The 22,331-nt window shown below is 41.7% G+C and overlaps 1 protein-coding gene across 6 annotated transcripts in view; it reads right to left on the bottom strand.

Moving 5' to 3' along the window:
* Window positions 1-22,331, bottom strand: part of LOC115593678 (neurexin-1-beta-like) — a 143,191-nt gene that overhangs the window by 57,860 nt on the left and 63,000 nt on the right. For 4 of the 6 annotated variants that reach the window (XM_030437271.1, XM_030437275.1, XM_030437274.1 and 1 more), the window contains 7 exons: window positions 21,720-21,923; window positions 18,077-18,103; window positions 12,551-12,670; window positions 12,087-12,468; window positions 9,615-9,805; window positions 8,904-9,077; window positions 7,742-7,861 (listed from right to left, as the gene is read on the bottom strand). In XM_030437271.1, the coding sequence (XP_030293131.1) occupies window positions 7,742-7,861; window positions 8,904-9,077; window positions 9,615-9,805; window positions 12,087-12,468; window positions 12,551-12,670; window positions 18,077-18,103; window positions 21,720-21,923 (1,218 nt within the window). The remainder of the gene's footprint in view (window positions 1-7,741; window positions 7,862-8,903; window positions 9,078-9,614; window positions 9,806-12,086; window positions 12,469-12,550; window positions 12,671-18,076; window positions 18,104-21,719; window positions 21,924-22,331) is intronic. The other 2 variants (XM_030437273.1, XM_030437276.1) reach the window with 1 other exon arrangement.

Here is a 22,331-nt window from a genome sequence, read left to right as displayed (position 1 = left end):
CTACACACGTACACAATTGTTTTGGTTACAAATCTACAGGAAGAACCTTTGACAATTCAAACAATGTAAAAGGACCAAGTAGTCTTATTTATAGTATGCATACTGCACAGGTTTACATACAGCTTCTTTACTTAGGATCATTTGATAACATCTGGAAATGGAAATCCGTTGTTGTTTTCTTTTTTGTTGGCATAATTAAAATGAAACCTGGATTCAAAGCATGCTAACCGCCACATGAAACAGAAAAAGGAAGACAGCTGCTGTCTAGTGCTGTGTTACTGTACCTTGCCTGCATGCCTGGAGGCTACAGGCTCAATTTTCATTCTGCCTCGCATCCATGGGAATTAAAGAATTCAAAAGGAAATGTTGACTTATTAATGGCGAAGGTGGTTTCCATTCTGCAGATGGCTGATGGGTCCTAGCATTGTGGTTAGGTAAATGCCATTTCGGGACGCGGTTCATGTGATTGTCAAACGTGTGAGGTGTATGCTGTACGTTGAAGCGGAGGGAGGACAGAGAAGATGACTGGAGAAAAAAGACACAGGAACAGTTGTGTCACATTAGGTTAAAATCAGCGATTGCCCGCTGTGTGTTTTAACACTATATTGTTTATATCAAAGACATGGGAAGAGAATATATTTGTCACAGTTGTCATAGATTTTTATAGGCTTGAAGGAAGTTAAGAAAAAAAGTAAAAAAATATATGTTGGGTTATGACATGAATAGTAGCTGTATTTGCTTGGAAATATTTATAAAGACATTCACACAGGCATCTGCAAGCACATGCATGCACACACACACACACACACACACGCAAGCACATACACAAGCAGTTAATGAATATGCCAAAACAATCGTCTGCAACTGCAGAGGTTAACCAATAATTACGCTCTCCATATGTTTACGGGAAGAAGCGCTGGAATTGAGCACAGAACATCATTATATATCTGTGTGGCTTTGGTGATGAGACGATGACCTCGAGGTAATTGGTGCAGATGTCTGTAGCATAATTGGTAAATTGCTTTTTCCGTACAGGAATAAAAAACGTGCTGTGGCACAAACCAGCCAAGGAGCCATAGTTGTTTGACAAGTGTCCATACTTTTGTCTGAGGCCTTATGAAACCCAGAGTTTTAAATGATGGAGTGACGGTCAAAAATCAGTAAAGCCCACCACTCTCCTTTCCTTATTAATGCGGGTTGCTTGGAGGCTGACCTTCTGCGCTGATGCACAGACACGGGAGAAGACAGTGGTGGGAGGATTATTTGTTAGCCTTTAATGTTGGTGAGATAAACAAAGCACCAGATTGCGGATGAGACGGGCATCACCGGCTAATACGGATAGTCGTAGGACCATTGTCCCGCCTACGCATGTGTTCGTGTTTTCACATTATTGTCCCATTTTCCATTTGTTTAAATGATTTTGATGATGGCTCAATGTGAAGCATGAGGCTTGTTATTTCCTCTGCGCTGGACTGATGTATTGGTTTGACCTTTGATGTCGGTCAGCCATGCCATTTACCACCCCGGTGATTGAGAGTCCTCCCTGAACGCTGCTAGATGAAAACCGCAAATGCTGCAAAGGAGTTGTGTTTTTCTTGAAAATGTTATTTTTTTGCAGTTAATTGTAAATAATAGTCTTGTAAACGCAGGAATATACCCTCGAGTCGCCCGTATAACTGCATGGGTGGAAAACACTTCGTTATACAGCAGCACTTCTGTAATCCAACAGTAAAATGGCTCTGTTTCAATGCTTTCTACTGAGAATTTGTTGGTTATAAAAAATGAAATATTTGCTTTTGGCAGCTCCTGTCCACAAATTTGGTATTAAAAGCACATATTGGCAGGAGTGCACTGTTACATCATTGAAATCAACAAAATCTGTATCTAGCATCCCTAAAAAAACAAAAAAAAAAACAGATTTCGCGTCTCTAGCAACCAAATATTACTGTACATACATTCATGCCCTGCAACACTTGCTAGAGAGCGTGAAGGTTTTAGCCTTGGGCAGCTATTTGAATTCCAGACTTCAATGATGTGGTGCGAGTCAAAACCGGCTTCAATAACCTAAAATATAAATTCATGTTTTCTAATAAGACATTAGGAACAGTTTTTCATGGTGTTGCCTTTGAATGTGTGATCGGGGGTGAAACACTGAATACTAACGTGTAATCTCTCTCCACAGGAATATTTATCATGTTTAATAAAGATCAACAACACACTTTATTCTCTTTTGCATTAATTAGACAAACCAGCTGAGAGCTATTATCTGCATGGAAACAGGCGTAATAAAAAAAAGGCTAATTTTAGAAGTTATTCATTTGAAGAAATGCTGAATTCCAAATGGACTCGCTGAAATCACCCGAGACAGGAATTTTGTCGAGAAAGGAAACTAAAAAAAAAAAAGGCAGTTTGAATTGCGTGGCTCCTTTCTATTAAAACAATAACAAGGAGCGACATGTTAGAGCCACTTGCTGTGGCAGTGTCTGTTTTTTTCTTTCTATTGTATTCTTCCCATTTTTGACATGCATTTGTAAAGTTATTACCTAGGTCTATTATTAATTCATTATAAAACACGCGCAAACACAGCTGTAAACTAGGGCAGCCCTCCTCTCCTGTTAAGTCCAACACATTGCCCACTCAGCCGCGGCGAGAACAACTCAGCTTGAACACCGTGATATACATTTCATCCAGGTGCACAGTATTAGGGCAGTAAGGTTTGTAATAGATAAAGACTACAGAGGACAAACTATTGATTTTCAGGTTAGATCAATAGATACAGCGGCAAGCACATTTGGCTGTGTGTGTAATTTTGTAACACTGGAAGAGAAGTGAGTAATAAAACAACGTGTGCAAACAACGGAGGGAAGCAGCTTTTTTGATATTGAGCTAAAGTGCCTTTAAGTAATTAATTACTGTGGGTCCACTCGAGTAAAAAGTTGATTTAACGTCTTTAATACCTAAGTTCTGGAATTAGACTGACTACGGTCAGTGCAGATGACTAAAGAAATGACTCAGAATGATCAATGATGAGGTGAGTTTTCTAAAAAATATCGAAATTCTTCTTCTTACATATAAACATACTTATAACCATAGTCTGGGCGAATACTTGATTGTGTTTGGCTGGAAGGGGTCAATTAACTTTTGATACACAGACATCTCTGGAACCCCTCCAGTAGTTTGCTGTTTGCTACATCCCGTGTCTACAATGAGTGGCTCTGGCCTCGAATGGCTGCAGACACCTCCACATTTGAAATAAATGAAAAAAAAAGAAAGAATAACTTATTTACAACACAAAATGTAGGACGTCGCTCGTAACACTCAAGCGGCAAGAGGTGTTTATTTATTGGTGTTGTTTAACCTGCTGAGAAAATATATTGACTCTTCGTCCGCCATATACAATGTTACTGACTTTCAATTGTGCGTGCACTATGTAAGCTATCTAGCTAACAGCTGAGCCGAAGGGTTAAGGACTAGTTCATCTCGAATCTAAGGTCTGTCCAATTTACGCTTTTTATCAAAGCTTTACCTGTCATTTTACCAATGACAATGTTACAATACAAAAACAGAGGATATAGGCATCATGACAGCAAGTACAAACAGTGCAAAGTGAGGAGTCACATTTAACAGGACACTGGGATAAAAGGTGATGTATAATGGAAAATATTAAAAGCTTAAAGAAACAAACCAATAAAAAAGAAAAAAGAAAAAAAAAACAACGGTATTATAAAAGAACAACTTAACAGAGACAGATTTTTCTGAAGATTTTGGTCTGTCCTATTTACTGGAGTAGTGAACATTGTCTTTATTACGTTAGAACCTTCCAGAGCTTTAATGATGGTTTACAGCTATTCGTCAAACTTGATCAGAGAACAGAGCTACTTCATTTTTTGATCACAAAACACAATACACGGTATTGGTCTTTTTCTTTGGCAACTGACCATGGGTAAAAGCGGGATGATGCCCTTCAATGTGTCCATAATCGGGAACTACCTGGCCTCCACGCCGTCCATCAATTCCTCATAATAAACATCTGGTCGGGGGTATCATCCCTCACAAATACTGTACAATATGTCAGATATTTATTTTCACACTCACTATTACCATCAAATTAGCCTCAAATAGCCCCCCTACAGAGTTTTGAGAATGTAATGCCCTCTCTTAAAACAATGCTGCTAAACAGCACATTTTAATAATGATTACCAGGAAGGCACAATTCTTGCAGTTATTCTAAATGACTCTGCAGCAAATGAAGCTTAACTTGCCGTGACCACTGGACCAATAAGCTTAATGTTAATCTCCTGCTATTATAAGTATGAAAAGCTTCTGGTAAAAGTCGGGTCTTATTATTTTAGACACAGAGGGCTCTTTATAGTGGAAGCAGCCATCAGACGTTGAAATGTGCTGCTGTCAGTGTCGCAGTGTGTCATGTGCTATTGGCGTGCCATCGATCCCTCCAGTTAGAAATTCGCCGTGTATTCAAATGAATGCAAAATATACTCTTAAACAGTTTATGTCCGTGTTTAGAAATATAGAACTGAGACAGGTAGACGTGGTTCTTGGTGGTATTTTCTTAGTGGTATTTTAGCATTGCTTTACCCACTGACTACAAATAACTTCCACTTTGCATCGCTGCTGATCATTTCCCAAAAGCACACCAGTCTTTAGATTGATTTCCTACCTTCCAGGCAGCAGTTGGTTTCGGTTCAGTTCCATACAGGGAGAAAAATGAACCTGGATATCCTCGAAACTTGCTCAAAATGTGCAATCAATTACAGAGAATATCACGTGGGCCTCTGCTGCCGTCAGCATGTTGTCGCTTTTGTGTGGTTTTGTAGTTGTAAGGGCAGATTTATCTGAACTGTCTGCAGTTCATTACATCGAAAAGCAATCACAACAAGTCAGATCAGTGTTCCCGACCAAAGTGTCGCGAATACAAAACAACTAGGAGCCACCAGATGATTAAGGGAACATAAAAAGCGAGAAATACTTCAGTTACACAGAATTATGTTAATGTTTTGCTGACTTTTTTCCTTTCTCAATTTTTTTCGCTTTTTTGTTTGTGAAATACCTCATGCTTTCACTTCTTCAGGGCTCTAAATCCTTCAAAGGGAATAATACTGTCAACTCCTGTCAAGAGAAGCCACGAGTAGGGTCCACAAGCCAAAAAAGGTTGGAAACCGCTGAGTTAGATCAGCTGAAAAATGTGTTTCTCTGGAGATTAAACACGGCTCTTTGTCTTCTTTGATACACTGTTTTCCCTTTAAAAAGTATGACAGACCGGCCAACCGGTTACCACCAGGCTGCCCTGACACCCACATTGAGTGGCTGTGAGAGGACATAATTTGAGTAACCTAGGACGACATCTGTCACGGCTCGTTGCTACAGACTTTAAACCAGGAGCTCTCAAAGTTTTGATGTCTGATTGCCAATTCAAGGAGATGCTGGAGGATTTGTGATCGGACTCATGACGGTCCGACGAAACAAGAGCTGATCCACTTTTGCTGAAACCTCTGATTCTCTTAAACTGTGATGGCTTTTCAATCTCAGCTGCTGAGCTGTCACCTTAAGATAATGGCATTGATGACAGAACGTAGCTCCCAGGACACTAACAAGGTGCCACAAGTTGCCTGTTGCAGTATCTGAGTGGTGCATTAAAAGGGATATTCCGGTGTAAATTTAATCCATGGTCTAACACACTGTGACACCGAGTAAGACCCCCCCTCGAGAGATCAAGTTTTCCGACCGCTAGCTTATGTAGTTTTAGCAACCTCAGAAAAGACCACACGATAACAATACACTGCAATCTATGCCTCCACCAAGAAACCGCTATCAAAAAGCCACTCATAGCCACAAATAATGCTCAGAACAGGCCCAAACTTCAGCAACAGTACAAATAGGGTCCCAGCACATAGTTCGAGGCATCAAACATCTGCTAGCTTTGCCGGATTTCACACAACTCACCACTCTCCTGCAGCAGCTTGCTTGTTGTGGGGAAGCCCCAACGAGTCGATTACCGAGTGCAGTTAGAAATGCTCAATTCCGTTCTTTTCCCTGTCAGCTCTTGATCATAAACTATAAACTGGTAGGCAAGACACATATGAACTTTGATTGCATTTCCATGGAGTTAGTGCTGTGCGTTATGGACAAACTTTTATATCTTGATATAGCTAATTTTATGTCCTAATAATGATATATATCCCGATATAGCATTTATTTTTATATATATATTCAAATCAATCACATCTCAGCACTATTTTTGATAACCATGTGAATGAAAGGCAAATGAATGGCACTTTCTCCTTTTATTTGTGACTTTTTGCAGGACTGTCAAAACAAATAAGAATTTGTAAACAAAAGAATTTCAAGCTTTCAGGCTCGTTTGGTGTGTTTTTTTTCATCTCGTCACTTTGTGGTGGTTATTTCATGTCGTGTCTTTAAGTGTTAGAAAAGATTAGATGTGTTCGAGTCGCTTGTAACAACTTGTTGGCGGCGTGTTTTGCAGATTCACGTCGTCTGGTCGGTGTCTTACTTTTTAAACCCAAACCAAAGCCAAACGATGGATTTCCGGTTCCCCCTTTTCGGTTCAGCTTCTTGGGGTTCTGCTTCTGTATTCGCGTCTGATGTAACATTACTAGTAATGTTATTTTCGTCTTCCATTGCGCTCTCCTCCGTCTCCGCCATGCTGCTTTGCTTCTGTTTACTCCTGAGCGACCGGTGCCGTAAACGAGTCCTTGCGGGTGACGTAAAAATGCTACCATAAAGCAGTAGCGTTTGTGCAGTTACATTTGCCTTCATACAATGAACTTGTTTTGAACTCAAAATGCGGATATCCGGTCATTCCGACGTTGAGTTGTGCTTTACACGCCGTATTAAATCACAACCGTAGTGTACATTAACGTTAGTGTAGCAACACTGCTAAACAAGTAGCCTACACGTTAAAATTACGATGTAAATGTCAGGGGGTTATATCCTACGGTAGACATTTTTATATTGCACTACGATATATATCGTAATATCGCACAGCTCTACATTTAGCAATAATCATACATTTTCATACTTGAGCTGCGGAACTCTACTGCACTCGGTAATCGACTCGTCGGGGCTTCCCCACAACGAGCAAGCTGCTGCAGGAGAGTGGTGAGTTGTGTGAAATCCGGCAAAGCTAGCAGATGTTTGATGCCTCGAACTATGTGATGGGACCCTGTTTGTACTTCTGCTGAAGTTTGGGGGTGTTCTGAGCATTATTTGTGGCTATGAGTGGCTTTTTGATAGCGGTTTCTTGGTGGAGGCATAGACTGCAGTGTATTGTTATCGTGTGGTCTTTACTGAGGTTGCTAAAACTACATAAGCTAGCGGTCGGAAAACTTGATCTCTCGGGGGGGGGGGGTCTTACTCGGAGTCACAGTGTGTTAGACCATGGATTAAACTTACACCGGAATATCCCTTTAAATGCCGGCTATTAAATATGAAATGAAAAATGGCATAATTAAAGTAAAAGACATATATTATGTACATTTTTATGTCACCACACAAAATGTTCCTGAAGGCTGTGACACTTGCTTTAAGCCAACACACGTCTGACTGAATGTGTATTTTGCAGATACTTTCGACTGACCAATCACTCAGCTTCGAGATCTGATCATAATCATAATTTACCCTGTAGTGACCAGTGGAGTATTTAAAACCGAAGCAGACTTCTCCCTCCTATCTACCCATGCGGACGTAATACAACTGCACTCACGGTCACTGCAGAACGGCCCCCCGTAGGTGGTCATGGTGCAGTCACAGGAAAAGCCCTCCCACAGCTGCAGACACACTCCCTGGTGGTGGCAGGAGTCCTCTGTGCAGGTGGTGCTGGGACCTGCGGGGTGTAGACAGCAGATTTACCAGGTGCTTTCTTCCCCCCAATTTTATGCATGCATCTTTATTTCTATCCAATGGGAATTATCATATTATATTTAATGAAGAGCCCGACATTACTGCAAAATAAGACTGAAGATGTTAGTCTTTGGACAGAGCAATTGTATTACTTATGATTCCCAGGGACAGGAGTGCTGAATCTCCAAAAGTAGCAGGTTAAATTGCTTTTCAGTCCTTAATCAGCGACTGATACTGGTTATCAATCACCTCCCATTATAGGTCAAAGATAATGTCATCAATTTTCTGTGTTTCTGTCACTGTGACCACCTTATCTAAAACAAATTGACCTTTTTCCCTAATACAGATGTTCTATGACCAAAAAGTCTCCAAAGTAACCTTGTTGCCTCAAGAGGAGGGTTTATCATTAATCATCATCATTTTTAAAAAAAAAACATTATTTTAGAGACCCTGCTATATGGGTAAGGCAGCAATCATTTTCTTATCATCAAATCTCCTCACCCAGTGACTCACATTGTTGGCTTTGCTTATTCATGCGCCACAGAGGAAGATGTCTGTTGTCTTTTTGAGACGCCATGACCTTTACCTAAGTGTCACCCTCAAGCCAAACTTCGAGTACACTTACATAACTCTTCTATGGTACCCAGTGTTTCCGGTAAAAGTATAGGCTACCAGGGGAGATGTCTCGAGACTCTTAAAACTTGGCAGAGCTCTGCGCTCTACTGAGTGCTTTCTTGGCTGATTAGAGGTCCACAACAGCAGCTGGACTTGAAATTATTACGTGTTAGCATGTATAATCGGAAATAATAAAACCGCAGAATGTGCTCACCGGCCAATCATAATGGGGCGTTCAACAAAGCTGTTTAATACCATAACAAATGTGGTGTAATTAGTTTTTTTCCGTGAGCCGCCACTCTGAGCTCCACCCGCTGGAAACGGTAAGAAATCAGATTACAGGAATGACTCACAGGTGTTTTCAGACTTCCCAGCGTTCCACCCCTCCACCCCCCTGCCCCTCGCCTCACCTCCACAGCCGCGCTCCACCTCTCCCACCTTGTGGAGGGCATCGGCCAGCAGGTCGGGGAGTCTCCCGTTCAAGTCCACAGATGCCAGGCAGCCCTTGTAACCTTCCCGGGATGCTATCAATCTGGGCAGGCTGCCATACATGCTCTTCCCAACGCCGCCAATGTACAGCTCACCTATGAGACAGAGGAGCGGGTCAGCAGGAAAATTCTCTCTCAAAATCCATTTCTTTTCTAAAAATAATCAGGAAATTAATTAAGAATCATGCAGCTCAATATGAAGGACTAAACATTTAAACACATCTCAATAAAATTTTGTTCAGTTACCAAAGAATAACCAATTGGTTTGTGGACCACCATTTCACAGCCTCAAATTTGGCATTATGGCCTTGGTGAACGATTAATATTCACCAGTTGCACCGCAGTCTGTGTGTATTCTTGTTCGTGTGACAGGAGAGCAAAAATTAAAAAACATAAATGAGCTTGAGATTTAAGATCTCACTTTGCAGCCTTAAAATGGATTATCTAATAGTTTCGCCATCCAAAAAAACACAACATCAACACGTTTTACACGCAACTATGCAGGATGATCTTCATTTTGGAGCGAATGCGCTGGAATATGATCGAAAACTGTTTTTGACATCACAGCATGTGAAGGAGAGACGTGAACAGTTAACCGTGTCACTTCTGATAAAAAGTGTTCAGATGACTTACCTTTCAAATCCAGGTTGCGGGCTCCGTTGGCGTGTTGAGTGACGGTGCGGGAATCGATCTTCAGGATGTGCACGTTGTTGTTGTCGCGGGAGATCACCACGTTGTGCCACTGGTTGTCGTTGAGCGGCTTGTCAGAGTTTCCCTTCATTAGCGACGGACCGTTCCCCAAGTCGAAAACATAATGGATGTACCTACGGGACAACGCAGATGTTTACAATCTGCATCTCTTATGCGGTGTTATTTTTCTACAAACCTTACGTCATTTAAAGACTAGACAACTGAATAATCCAATTACATTATGTATGAGACTGCTGTGTGATTAGAGCACCACGGTTATGCAGCTGCTGTCTGCTGTCTGCCACAGAGGCGGCTCAAGTCAGACATGTTCAAATGCTTGAACGTGCACGTAAACACACACACTAAGGCTTAAGGGATGGCATCATGTCGATATTAAACTCGATTAGTAGACAGCGCACTGACAAAAATTAGATCTCTTCTGAATCAAAGTTAAGGAGCATCCAAGCTGCTACAATTCACACATAACACAGAGCAGTCTGAAAACTGTGACAGAAGTGTTGGTTGCCATTTTTCGAGCTTCTGTTGCAGGCTGCGGAGCCGAACAAGGCCTCCCGCTGACTAATTGCTTACTGAGAGAAAGTCTGTGCAGGGTTTGACAGTGGGAAGCTGCAATTGTTGCTTTGCTTGCTTTGTTTTCGACAACCTTTCTGTGCTATTCTCTGAAAAAAAAAAAAAAAAAAAGTGTATTTACGATGAATAAAAACGTCCGGAACATATTGGTTGCCAAATGTGCACGAGTAGTTCTTTGCGCGTGACAATGACACCGATGCTGTCGTAACGGCAGCTATTGTTTCGGCACTCCCGCTTCCTCTCGCCGCTTCTCTGCCTTTAACAAAATAATTCATGATGAACAGATGATTTTGGAGCTATTTTCTGTCCCTCTGTAGTGCTGCGGTCTGAAGGATTCAAGATGAGAGGCATGATTAGGTAACTTAAAGAATAAAGGGAGGTAGGCTATTCATATGCCATCGGTTTTTGCAAACATATTGCAGCAGTGACACAAAAGAATATACAGGTACAAAATTAGGTATACATAAATAGTTTGTTCCTGTCCCCTTCTTTCTTTCCTCATCCTGACTAGAGCTGCCACGATTAGTCAATTATTCGATTGCCGTATTGGGTCAAACAACAATTGGTCTGTGATGCAGTAGTGTGGCGCGTTACTGTTCCTAAATCCAGTAATCGCATTACAGTTACAATCCAAACAAATAAGCCGTTACCCGTGTTACATAAATCCAACAATCATCTGCATGGATAGAAAAAAAACAAAAACGCAGAACGTGGCTTTTCATGCAACAATCTTCTGAGCTCCCCTGATGTCCGTGAAACTCAACACAGTGTGCCCGTGGAGAGGCCTCAGAGGAGGAACAGGCTGTCCCCTCATCAGGTGTAACCACTTGCCAAACACGTCAATTAAGCTGGACAAATCTACTATGAAGCCATTGTTTTGTGAGTGAGAGGCTCAAGTGAGTTTGTTTAAGTGTGTTTGACCCGTTCAATGCAGTTCAGATGCCACGTTTTTTTCCCCTCCCTTTCCAGTCTGTCAACATCATCCGATGGTGTTACGAAGGACATAAATATTTGCACCAAGCCGTGTTAGGAAGGCCGACCTCTTTTATTTTGTTTTATACAATGTTTTAGTTTAAAATTGAGGCCATTACTGTGCTAGAACATTTTTCTGTGAAGTGCACTTTCACCCCCTTACAGGGTACACTTTTTACAAGGTTGCAAGGTAAAGTTATAATAATTTTTTTTTTTTACAACACAAGGGTTTAAACAAAAACAAACTAGGTGGGAGTGTGGAGGATGAATTGAAAAGTCTCACAGCCTGGGGAATGAAGCTGCTCCATAGTTTGGTGATACAGTATGGTACCTCTGTGTTGTTTTCCAGACGGCTGGAGTGCAACACCACTATTGTAAATGCAAATCACAGGTCTGTAACGATTTGTCACACGCAATTTAGGCGCTGACAAAAAGCTAAACTCACTACATCGTTACAATGTTTTATGTTTAAAACTTGTGGATGTGGATGTAACACTATGATCCTACACTCTCACTGAAGTTACACAGTGCAGAAACAATTGATAGGGGGTGGAGTGGCACAGACAGATACCATTCACCCTGTTACAAGACACTGTACCATCAAAATGATTTTGAAGCTGTTATTCTAAGGTAAAAAAAAAAAAGTTACATACATAATGGTGCTTTAAATGTAAGGATTTTCTGCTTATCTTTGTCATTTATAAGGCGTCAAGTCTTGGACCAATGGTTTGACAATCGTCAATTTAGACGTCAATTTAGATCCTGAAGAACTGCGATGAGCATTTTTCACAAATCTAAGACTGTATAGCTTGATCGATTAATGGTGAAAATAATCAACACCCCAGCACTTACCCTTTGACCAGCTCCACCACGATGAAGTCACTACCGTCCCCAGAGTTGTAAAGAATCAGGCCGTCTGGACTGGTCGTCTTAAACTGGAAGAACAGGTGCATGGAGGCGTAGGCCTGCAAGGTGGAGAAGGCCAAGTAGCTGGCTTGAGTTAGAAAAGTTACAGGATTGGCAACAATGTGCCTCATGCCGAATCTCGCATTCAGCTCGCAGTAGGAGATGTCTCCGTTCTTGCACTGGTCCAGATAGAGCATCCCGTTGACGGAGAGCGCTTGCAGATGGCCGATGAAGTTGGAAGGCATCACGGAGATGAAACGCCGCTCTGTCATGATCCCCGTCTCGATGTTGTTGAACTCCAGGCGGGTGTGGGCGCCGGTCATGAGGCCTATGAGACCAAACACGCAGCTTAGAGTTTCAAATACCTCTTCAGTACCTTTGTAAGCGCTGCTCCTTCAGTCCTGCCGTACCTTCCACCGTCACGTTGTCAACGGAGAGCTGCAAGTTCTTCCCACGCCGCAACACCATCACCGTGTGCCACTCATTGTCATTTAGCTTCTCGCCTACCTGGAGTATCTCTGGTCCCTTGCCTAAGAGGAGAAAGGTGGCAAGTGACAATCATACCATATCGGCTCAGTATGCACTCTTTCCTCTCTCAAGATGACAAGCACCGTCAGGTCGCACACATTCATTCACTCACAGAATCGCTCACTCACGCACAGCCATTAACAATCACTTGAAAACCAATAATTTGCATTCACTAAACACTACTGTAGGTTAAATGAGGAATGAGACAAACACAAATAATAACTAAATATGTAAAATAATTTCTCTACTGAAATGGCATGCTTTCAATGCCTTTAACAGGGTCGTTTAAGGAAACATGTTCGTTGTTATCTAGAGGCTTGGCTCAAACATTCAGCTTTAAGTTTCAGCATTTCTGCACTATCCTCTGCTTTTTTCCCACTGGTTTCAAAATAGGTCACAGTGCAGAAGCATGCCACTGCAGCACCGTCATCCCGAATCAGTGCCTATGCAACAGGCCGACACGGCAGTTCAAAGGAGTTCTGACATCGCTTGGGAAACTAATTGGCCATGCCTTGCCTAAGCTGACTGCGCCTTTAGGGGTTTGTCTGTCTAATTGAGCTCAGGGTGCAGGAGAATTACAGGGGACGTACAGAGGGCAATACATGGAAAACATCAACTGGTTTTCGAACACTTCACTGTTTCATCCTCAGGGAAATAAGGGAGACTTTGTCCGGGGCTGCATATCAAGTGTCTTTGCGGCGCTGCGCCACGCCACGGTACCCGCCACCCGACTGCTGGATATCGACTGCACGCACCAGACGGATCAATCACGTCAAACCGTGCCCCCTCTATATTTGATGGACTTAGTTAGGTAATGACAAAACAAACCACTCGCTGGAATCATGTCCAACACAAGAGGAGAATTGTTTACCTTGTAAACCCCCATCACGGACGCAGAGCTACACACCAGATTTGCTGTAATAAAAGAGCAGATAGAGCCGGATAGGAGGGACTATTCATCTTATCTGTGCTTCTCAGAGGAGAGCTACCCTGCTATCTCGTGTCAGCTTGTGAACTCAAACAACTTAATACCAAGAGAGAAAAACAGAATGCAAATTCTTGCACGGCCAGAGAGGTATTATCTTGTGTTTTATTTTATTGAGGTGTTTGTCAGCAGGGTATACTTTTCTTGGATGGGTAATAAAAGGGGTCTCCAACTATTTCACACAATAATGGCTGTTTACAAGGCTCGGAGACTGCTGATGTAACTGCGCATGGGACAAACGTTGGCCTTTCATAACGCAATGAAGTTTGATAAATTGCCTCAAGTGACATCACTTGAGTCAGCCTCCGTTGGTGGAAAGAGCTGTGCTCACCCAACCTCTGCAGCCCGCTCCTTAACTCTGCTTCAGGTTAGTGTCTCAAGGCTATGTTAGCCACTGCTAGCATAAAACCAGAGTATCTCCGACGTGTGAGTAATGTAGGTCAGAGGCCAGGTTTCGACTAGAAAGGAGGACATGTTGAAATTAAAGCGCTGATATCCCTGGTTCTGTTTTTCCTTTGTAAGTGTAATTTATTGGGGAAACGGGCAAGTGCCCTGTGATTTCCCTCCTGCCCTCTGGGTGGAGCTATTTAAAATTTAAACTATTTGGATGGCTCTGGCCTTGCTCATTCTTTTTCAATGGCATCAAAATAATTTTACTGGTTGGAGGAAATCAAATGAAGATTGTGTAATATTTTGAAAGTTCTGTGTTTTTCTTAGGATATACATGTTAATATGTTAACAATCTAGCCTTGCAAATGTGAGATTTCTGCAAAAGCATATACACTATCAACTAACATAATAACATAATAGCTAACTAATGCTAAGAAATGATGTATTATTATCATAGAAGCTGACTTTATGATAGCAATATTAGCTTGCTGTAGCACTAGCTAGCTAACTTGAATTCTTCGCAAGTGCGGGCTAAACATTCATAGAAATATGACAAATGGGAGCCTGTGTCTATGTGTGTTTGTGTTGGAAGGGGGCAAAAGCAATGGCTTGTTGTAGCACTAGCTAGCTCGCTAGCATGACTTCTTCGCTAGTGTAGACTAGGCATTTGTGGTGATGTGACAAATAACCTCTACACATTTAAATATAAGTGATAAAGGTGTGCTTTTCAGTCAAATGCTCACAACGGCAATGATCAAACTGTTCAAATAACAATCAAAAACAATTTCCGTAGCCTATGCATAACGTGACATTTAGCCTTTGTTGCAGATAAGGTAGGAGCGATGTCCACATTTTAAAAAACAAGTTTATCTTATGCAAAAATACCAAACCTGCATGGATCAGAGCCATTTATCAGGATGCCCCCTGGGAAGATGCCCCTTTACAAGATTTTACATTCGGTTTTATTGATGCCAAAGTTGCAGTCTCGTTATGATTTAAGTAGCCTCTGAAGCATACTCTAAAGTGAAGCATACTTCTTGTCCACATATCCTATTGATTCAGTTTATATATATCATGAAGTAAAACAGACATTGTTGTTAAGTCTTACTCTGGAAAGAGGGGTCATGATGAATTTTATCTCTCAGCACATATAAATTCAGTACACATTGTAAAACTGACTGCACTCTCTGTGTTTCATATAGTGATCTATCTCTAACGCTGCAGTGGGTAGTAAAACGGTGTAGTGTAATATGTATTCACACTTCTGACTGTAAACCCTTTGAAATGTGGGCTCCCTTCAAAGAGCCGTCCCTTCGCAAGCTCAGCTTCCAGAGGCTCCAGAGCACCATGCACATGTACGGGGTTTATTTTGTCCAGTTTGATCCTCAGTTAAAATTGAATTTGATTAATATTTTCAAACAAGGATGACTTCAAAGGCACGGTGCGGTTATACAGGTCAGCAATATGAGTGAGCTGAGACTTTGAACGCAGGATGTGCGTGTTAATCAAAGCACGCTATGGTAATTTTGTCAGAACAAATGCTTCGTTTCAAAAGTGTGCAGTGTACCATTATTCCCCAGATTCCAGAGAATTAATGAAGAGCACTGCAGCAACATTTGTTCTCGCAACTATAACCCTCCCACTGACAACTTCCAAAGAGTCGGCCGCAGATGGGCTTGTCTCTTTGATTCCTTCAGAAATAAGACACACACGCGAGACGCCTCACCTGAGCAATCTGAATTTTTCATCTCGTAATCCCTTAAAGCAGCCTCTTAACAAGGATATTCTAAATGCACAATGAGTCTACGGTGCAAAATGTCTTATCTCCCCAGTGACAGCGTTCACTAAATGATGATCGTTTAAATCATTCGGGCAGATCATTCTTGCAATTTGGAAATTTGGCTCCATTTTCATAAAATCCATTAACCAAGCCATCCATCGTCATCTTAATCTGTAACATTAAACTCTTTAGAGGTCACTGGCGCAGCATACAAACGGTACAACTGCCCAGGAAGAAGATTTATTGTACATAAAGAGAGGCGCACATACAGCACTGAGCAAAATGTTCTGTGGGCAGTGTGTGATGGTACAATGCCATCTGCTGGTGGAGAGGGCAACTTCTAGGGCAGATACCTGTGGATTAAATATATCCAACCTTTCCTTTAATAAGTCGTGTGCCATATATTTTCTCGTTCTCCCCGCATAATTATTTCTTTGAATATTTCACTCGCTATTGAGTGCCGTGAAACACTCAAAATGGCTATTAATGTCGCTCCCGCGGACAGATTATTGAAGTGGTTTATAGAAAATGGTACGTGCACACCTTAATTCTGTTCAATCATCCACACACACACACACACACACACACACACACACACATGAATGCACACAGAAACACACACGCGCTACTCACCTTGATCAGAGAAAAACAATGTACTCCATTCAACATATAAGACAGCCGTTTGGGCTCAGCGTCATAAATGTGTCGCAACAGCAAAAGTGTATGAAGCGCTGTTAAATCAGCATCTCAGATCAATAGCTTAACAAGAGACAGAATCACAGTGACGACTGCAGGTTATTGATCTTTCTATTATGCATGCTGAAATGTTGAAACACGTTTGAGAGCACATACAAAGTTGTTGCAAAAGGTGAGCGTAAATTCAGTATCATGGCTGATATCTAGGCCTGTCTGCAAATCACTGAGAGATTTAACATCAGCAGTTTTATATTACAATAATCCAGGAATTATTCAAACATGAGGGCTGGAAACAAGCTTTCAGTCGGCACTCGATTGTAGTGATAATTTTTAAAGTGTTCATAGGCCCCCGCTGTATTGGGTGATCCGTATCAGAGAAGCGGTCACCTCTCCACTGGCGATAGCTGTTATCTCTTCCTCCCACCGCTGTAGCCTGAACCCAGACTTAAATTGCCTGTCTCTCACTATCAGGTGGGAGCGTCAATCTGCATCATAAATTCTAACATTACCGCAGTATGAGCTAAAGGACCACTCCATTTCAAAAGAATATGAAACACCAGACAATCAATTCTGTTGGTACAGGGGAGGATCTGCCTTCCGTTTGATCACTGGAATAATGTTTGCTTATTTAAATGCCCTATGTCCCATAAAATGTATCTGATGGTGTCCTGTCTTGTCTTGAGTGTTTTTGTTAAGTATTTTTTCTCCCATGTTGAATGATTTTAGACACTGAATTCAGTCCACTCATTTTGCATTTTGATGGACCATCTGGTCCAGGATGTTTCCTCCAATTAAAATCTTTAGGTTATAAAACAAAAGGAAGATAACAAGTGTCTGTTGATGTATGATGAGTGGGTAGACTTAGACATTTATTACATTTAAATGATTTCTCATTAAAAAAAACTGGCATCTGGTGATTTAATTCACTCATAAAGATTATGCTGCAAGACGTGTGTTTTCCTGAAATGAAACGAATTGGCTGCAACCAACTGTAATCTCTCTATCCGGTTTCAACATCTAAGCAGAAGCGAGTCTTTTTGATCACTGACAGTCTTGTCTCACACTAATCTATTGATCAGATATCAGGCTAAGCTTTAAATTAACTCAGCTCTGCTGCTGCAGTGTGATTACCCACTAACAAAATCACATTTTTCTCCTAACTGAGACTGAGCACTGCTTTTCTCTCCACAGATAATTGTTGATTGTACTTGGACTGTTCCCAATTATCAGCTGTGTGAGAAAATTTGTCACAGGCAAATGAATGACACTCATTTGCAGCACACCAGCAGACTACTGTATGTCAAATTTAGCTCTGTTTGATTACAACATTAATGCATTGCAATAATGAGAAAATGTGTAATTAAAATTGTTACTATAATGTGGATTTTTGTGGGTGCAGAGCAAAAAGATCCAATTATATTCAACCATACAACACAGTAAGAATGAATGACTTGTGTTGCATTTGATAAGGGAATTGAGTAAGAGGCATTTGATTATACCACAGTGCACAGTGTTCTCTAAATCATGGTACAGTAAATAATCATAGGAAACACTTACTGAGATTACAGTCTATCCTGATACAATCTGGTGAGAGAGAGAGTGAGATGGTGAGATTAAAAGAAAAAAGGGAACAGCACAAAAGAGGAGAATATTTCACATCCTTCAAGGTACATTCTGCAGACAGTTCAGTGCTTTTCAGAGCCCACCATCCGGGGACAGCCTGGAGAGTCTAAACCGCCACTTTCCTCCCTGTGGTGCACATAACGTTAGAAAAAAAGGAACAGCGAGTGTAAAGCAGAACCTCAGCGTGTGTCTGGCACTGCTGGGAGTACAATAGACGAGATCAAAGTTGGGATCAATAAGAGTTTTATTGACCATAAAAGCAGAGGTGCACCAGTATTATTTTTAGCGTCGGTATCGGCTCTGACGCGGCTGCTTACGTTCGGCTCCGGCAAATGAATTTGACTGTTTCTGGTGCCGCGACTGATAGTTTTACTAAAACGTGATTCGGGGTGAAAAAAGGGAAACCTGCAGTGCTGTGAGGAAAAGTGTGCAAGGCTGATAACAAAAAAAGGACGATGTGAATCCAAATGATCCATCTTAAAGCCTAACACCTAAACGGGCATTGTGAATTTACGACACAGAGCCACTCGCGGATACTGCACAGTAGCACTTAAGTTCTAATCTTTGCAGTTGCAAGTAAGTAATCTTTGCAATTGTAACGAATTTTAAATTAAGTACTGGTTTCCTGTCAGATCTAAGCACTGGCCTCTTGTATGTCATATTCTGTGTACATGTAAAGCTATTGTCTCTTTAAGGCCTGCCCCTCCTGAATACGAGTCTGCTCTGATTGGTCAGCTCATGCATGCCTGGGCCAGGACAGCTGACAACAACAGAGCAGCTGTGCGAAATAATTTCTCATGTGCCAAACTAGTCTCTAGGCATAAATTATGAAAATGTGTGACAGGACTGACACTGTGTGATGTCACTGAATTAAAGGCGGGACTACTGACGAGGCGTTTAAGGAGCAGGGTTTTCTGTGGGAGAACGGAGCTTTTGTTAATGCGGACTTTGACCTTTTTAAATTTCAAGATCTTTTGCATGTACGTGTACAGATAAAACAGTAAAGGAAAGGAAAAAAACAACTAAAAAGTCTAATAGGGGAAGGTCTCATTTTTCACACTTTTAATCCGCTCACATATTGCCAAAAAAAGTGATTAATAAATGTATAGATTGACCAGTTATGTAGAGCCCCTTTAAGGGTATCATACTTCTCACCTACTGCACTGATGCACCTCTACGCAAAATCTCAAACTTTGATCCGTCTTTGCTCTTAACACCCAAACATCTGGCCAAGATGGTAATACATCATCCAAGTCTAAATACAGAGGAAAAGGGCGATTTGCACAACCTGCAGCCACTATGAACCTTACACCATGAAAAAAAAAAAAAAAAAAAACATCAGCTCACGTCTGCAAGAGCTGACGTCTTCTAAATCCATCTGCAATATTCACACCTTTGCTCTTAAAATGGATTCACCTGATTATCCTCTGCGCGGTCTGAATAATGAAACCAATTCATCCAACTGTACTTGAATACATTGGTGTAAGTCATGTGGCTGAGGTGTGCTCTCAAGCTGTCAACCATCACAGAGCAGTGGATACAGACAGCCAGAGACCAGAGAGACTGTGTGTGTGTGTGTGTGTGTGTGTGTGTGTGTGTGTGTGTGTGAGTCCATCACTGGCACCCACTGTTCACTGAAGCGACTCTAAACTGGACAGGCCAGTAAATGTGGTGGGAGGGAACTACAGCGGTCACATCTACGGCGTGAGTGGTCTAAGTGGTAATATCTCAGAGTAATGATGGATCTGGTCCCTGACTGCCTTCTCCTTGAACTGCAGACAAGCCATTGAAGGGCTGAAAGAGCCGAGACGGTCAGATGGGACCTGACCACTGGATGAACTGAGAGAGAGAGATAGAGAGAGAGAGAGAGAGGGAGAGAGAGAGAGAGAGAGAGACAGAGAGAGAGACAGAGAGAGAGAGAGGGGGCAGAATATACACAACTGCAGTTGCTTAAAAAGTATTCATCCCGTTTTTTGTTTGGTTTCTACTATAGCTTCTTTTTTTGTTCTTGTTGTTCCAGTTTTATTCCTGAAATAAAAGCTGATTATTCTCTTATCGATCTGTAAATATACAATTTGGTGTGCGACAGTTAATAAATAGTAGAGGTGCATACCTTATAACCATGGCTACAGTTGGATCATGGTTGGGAGACCTTCGTTGCATGTCATGCCCCTCTCTTTCTCTCCCCATGTTACCCGTCTTCCTCTATACTGTGGGCCTTTTAATGCAGGTAAAAATGTCAAAATAAAAGTGGAAAAATAACTTTGCTAAAAGTCCTGGTGGTCTAGTGGTTAAGGCACATAGGCTATTATCTTGTCGTGTCTTGTTTTGCCAGTCCAAATTCCTAAAACCTTTAAGAGTTAAAATTATTTCAGAGAAAAGCCATAAATCTCCATTTTTAGGGGCTGAAAAATTACTTTAACGACTACTCAATTATCAAAATAGTTGTAATTCAAATGACTGAGTCAGTTTGAACTGTATTATCTGATGTATACAGTTAGTTGTCTAAGCCTGAGGTGGAGTGGAGGTTAGGGGTTCTGACAAAAATTGAGCATTGTACTACAAGCGTTTTTGTAGTTTATGGTGGATTGCAACTTCCATTATTGGCGCTCAATAAACATTTACTGAAAAAATAAAAATAAATAGTAGCAAGTGTTGCTCTAGTCTGTAGTCAACCCTGGGTGACTTGAAGCATGCATTTTGGGGAATGCACTTTTCCACTTTCCACTGCACTTTTTCCAGTGGCGAGTTAGATGAGTGGATGAATAATGCTGTCACATCTCTGTGTACAGTCAGTCTCTCTCTACGGCCAACTATCAGCGATGTTAGTGTAAATACAAGTCACCACCGGGGGAACATGTATCAGACTAGTTCTTGGCTCTGCACGGTTGCCAGGAAACCAGCCAAGACTCCGGGAAGTTATTGTGTGAAGCCAAGAAGTAGTCACAAACATAACCCCCTATGGAACGCTAAACTGTTCACACTTCTGTTCTAAAATACCAGAAAAATAGCTCAAGTCAGAGGTCGTGGTGGGTGTACCCCGTTATCATTTGACGTAGCCCGGCTAGCCGTTTCCCCGGCTGGCTGTAGCCTTATTGATCATGGACAAATGTGAGAGCTGTATCGATCTTCTCCTCTAACTCGCCATTGAAGAGTGAATAAGCATATTTGCCCAGAAAGGTCAAACTATTACTTTAAATTCCAACGATAGATGAACTGCTTTCAGACTCCAAATTATTTCTTTTTAAAGACCGTGCCGGAACAAAACCATTAGTTCATATGGTAACTGTTTAATGGGTATACTTTATTCTACATTACATCCAAAATATGAAGTCTGCATTTCATTGTGTTGTCACTTAGATTTTGAAAATGATCATTCATAATTTAAATTGCTGATTGCATAAAGGATCGAGGCAGTGCTTGTCTTTCTTTTTAAGCAACTGTAGTTATTGTGTATGAGGATGTGTAATGGGAGAGTCCGAGACAAATCTAATACCACGGGAACTCTAGCTAGGTGACACGTCCTAAAAGGTCAACGGGTATTATCTGCTCGCATTTGCCGCAGCAGCAGCATTACCCAGGTTCACAGTGAGCTTCACTCTGCCTCCGTCAAGCTCCAGACGCAGGGTGTCCGCTGACTGCTGAGAGGTGGTGGCCATCAGCAGCCCAAAGGCCCTCTGGGACATGAAGCGGAGGGACACATCCTCGGCTTCCGTGTGTATCGTCCTTGGCAGCACCACCTTCAGATACATGCTGCCATCATAGCTCACCATGGTGGCCTCTAGAGGATTTAGAGGGAGAGAAAAGCGTTAGCAGACACTGAACCCCAGGGGGAATCGGAATGCTGAAAAATTAAAAACACAAAGTGGCGTTTAAGGAATGAAACCTGAACCCTGCTGGGGCATATCTTGTGTGCCGCATGATATAATTTTAGATTGCAGTTTTCATCTGTCGCACCAGATGGCAGAAAAGGCCTGGAGCATGTGAAGACAGTGGCTAGATTACAGCTGCAATCAAATTTCAGAGGGATTTATACCCATCACAGTGTAATACAAGGGGGGATTTCCATATATCCACATACTATTAACTGCCAATGGGTCTGCGTAATTTAGCCTCTCTGTGAGCAAAACCATCTGCACGGTGAATGCAGAGTGATTCAGGCCGTTTCACTCTGCAGCACTGCATTTGT

The sequence above is a fragment of the Sparus aurata genome, chromosome 13 (assembly GCF_900880675.1).
Source record: "Sparus aurata chromosome 13, fSpaAur1.1, whole genome shotgun sequence".
Classification (NCBI taxonomy): domain Eukaryota; kingdom Metazoa; phylum Chordata; class Actinopteri; order Spariformes; family Sparidae; genus Sparus; species Sparus aurata.
The sequence above is the reverse complement of the archived record's forward strand: the minus strand, read 5'-3'. Positions and strand labels throughout refer to the sequence as shown.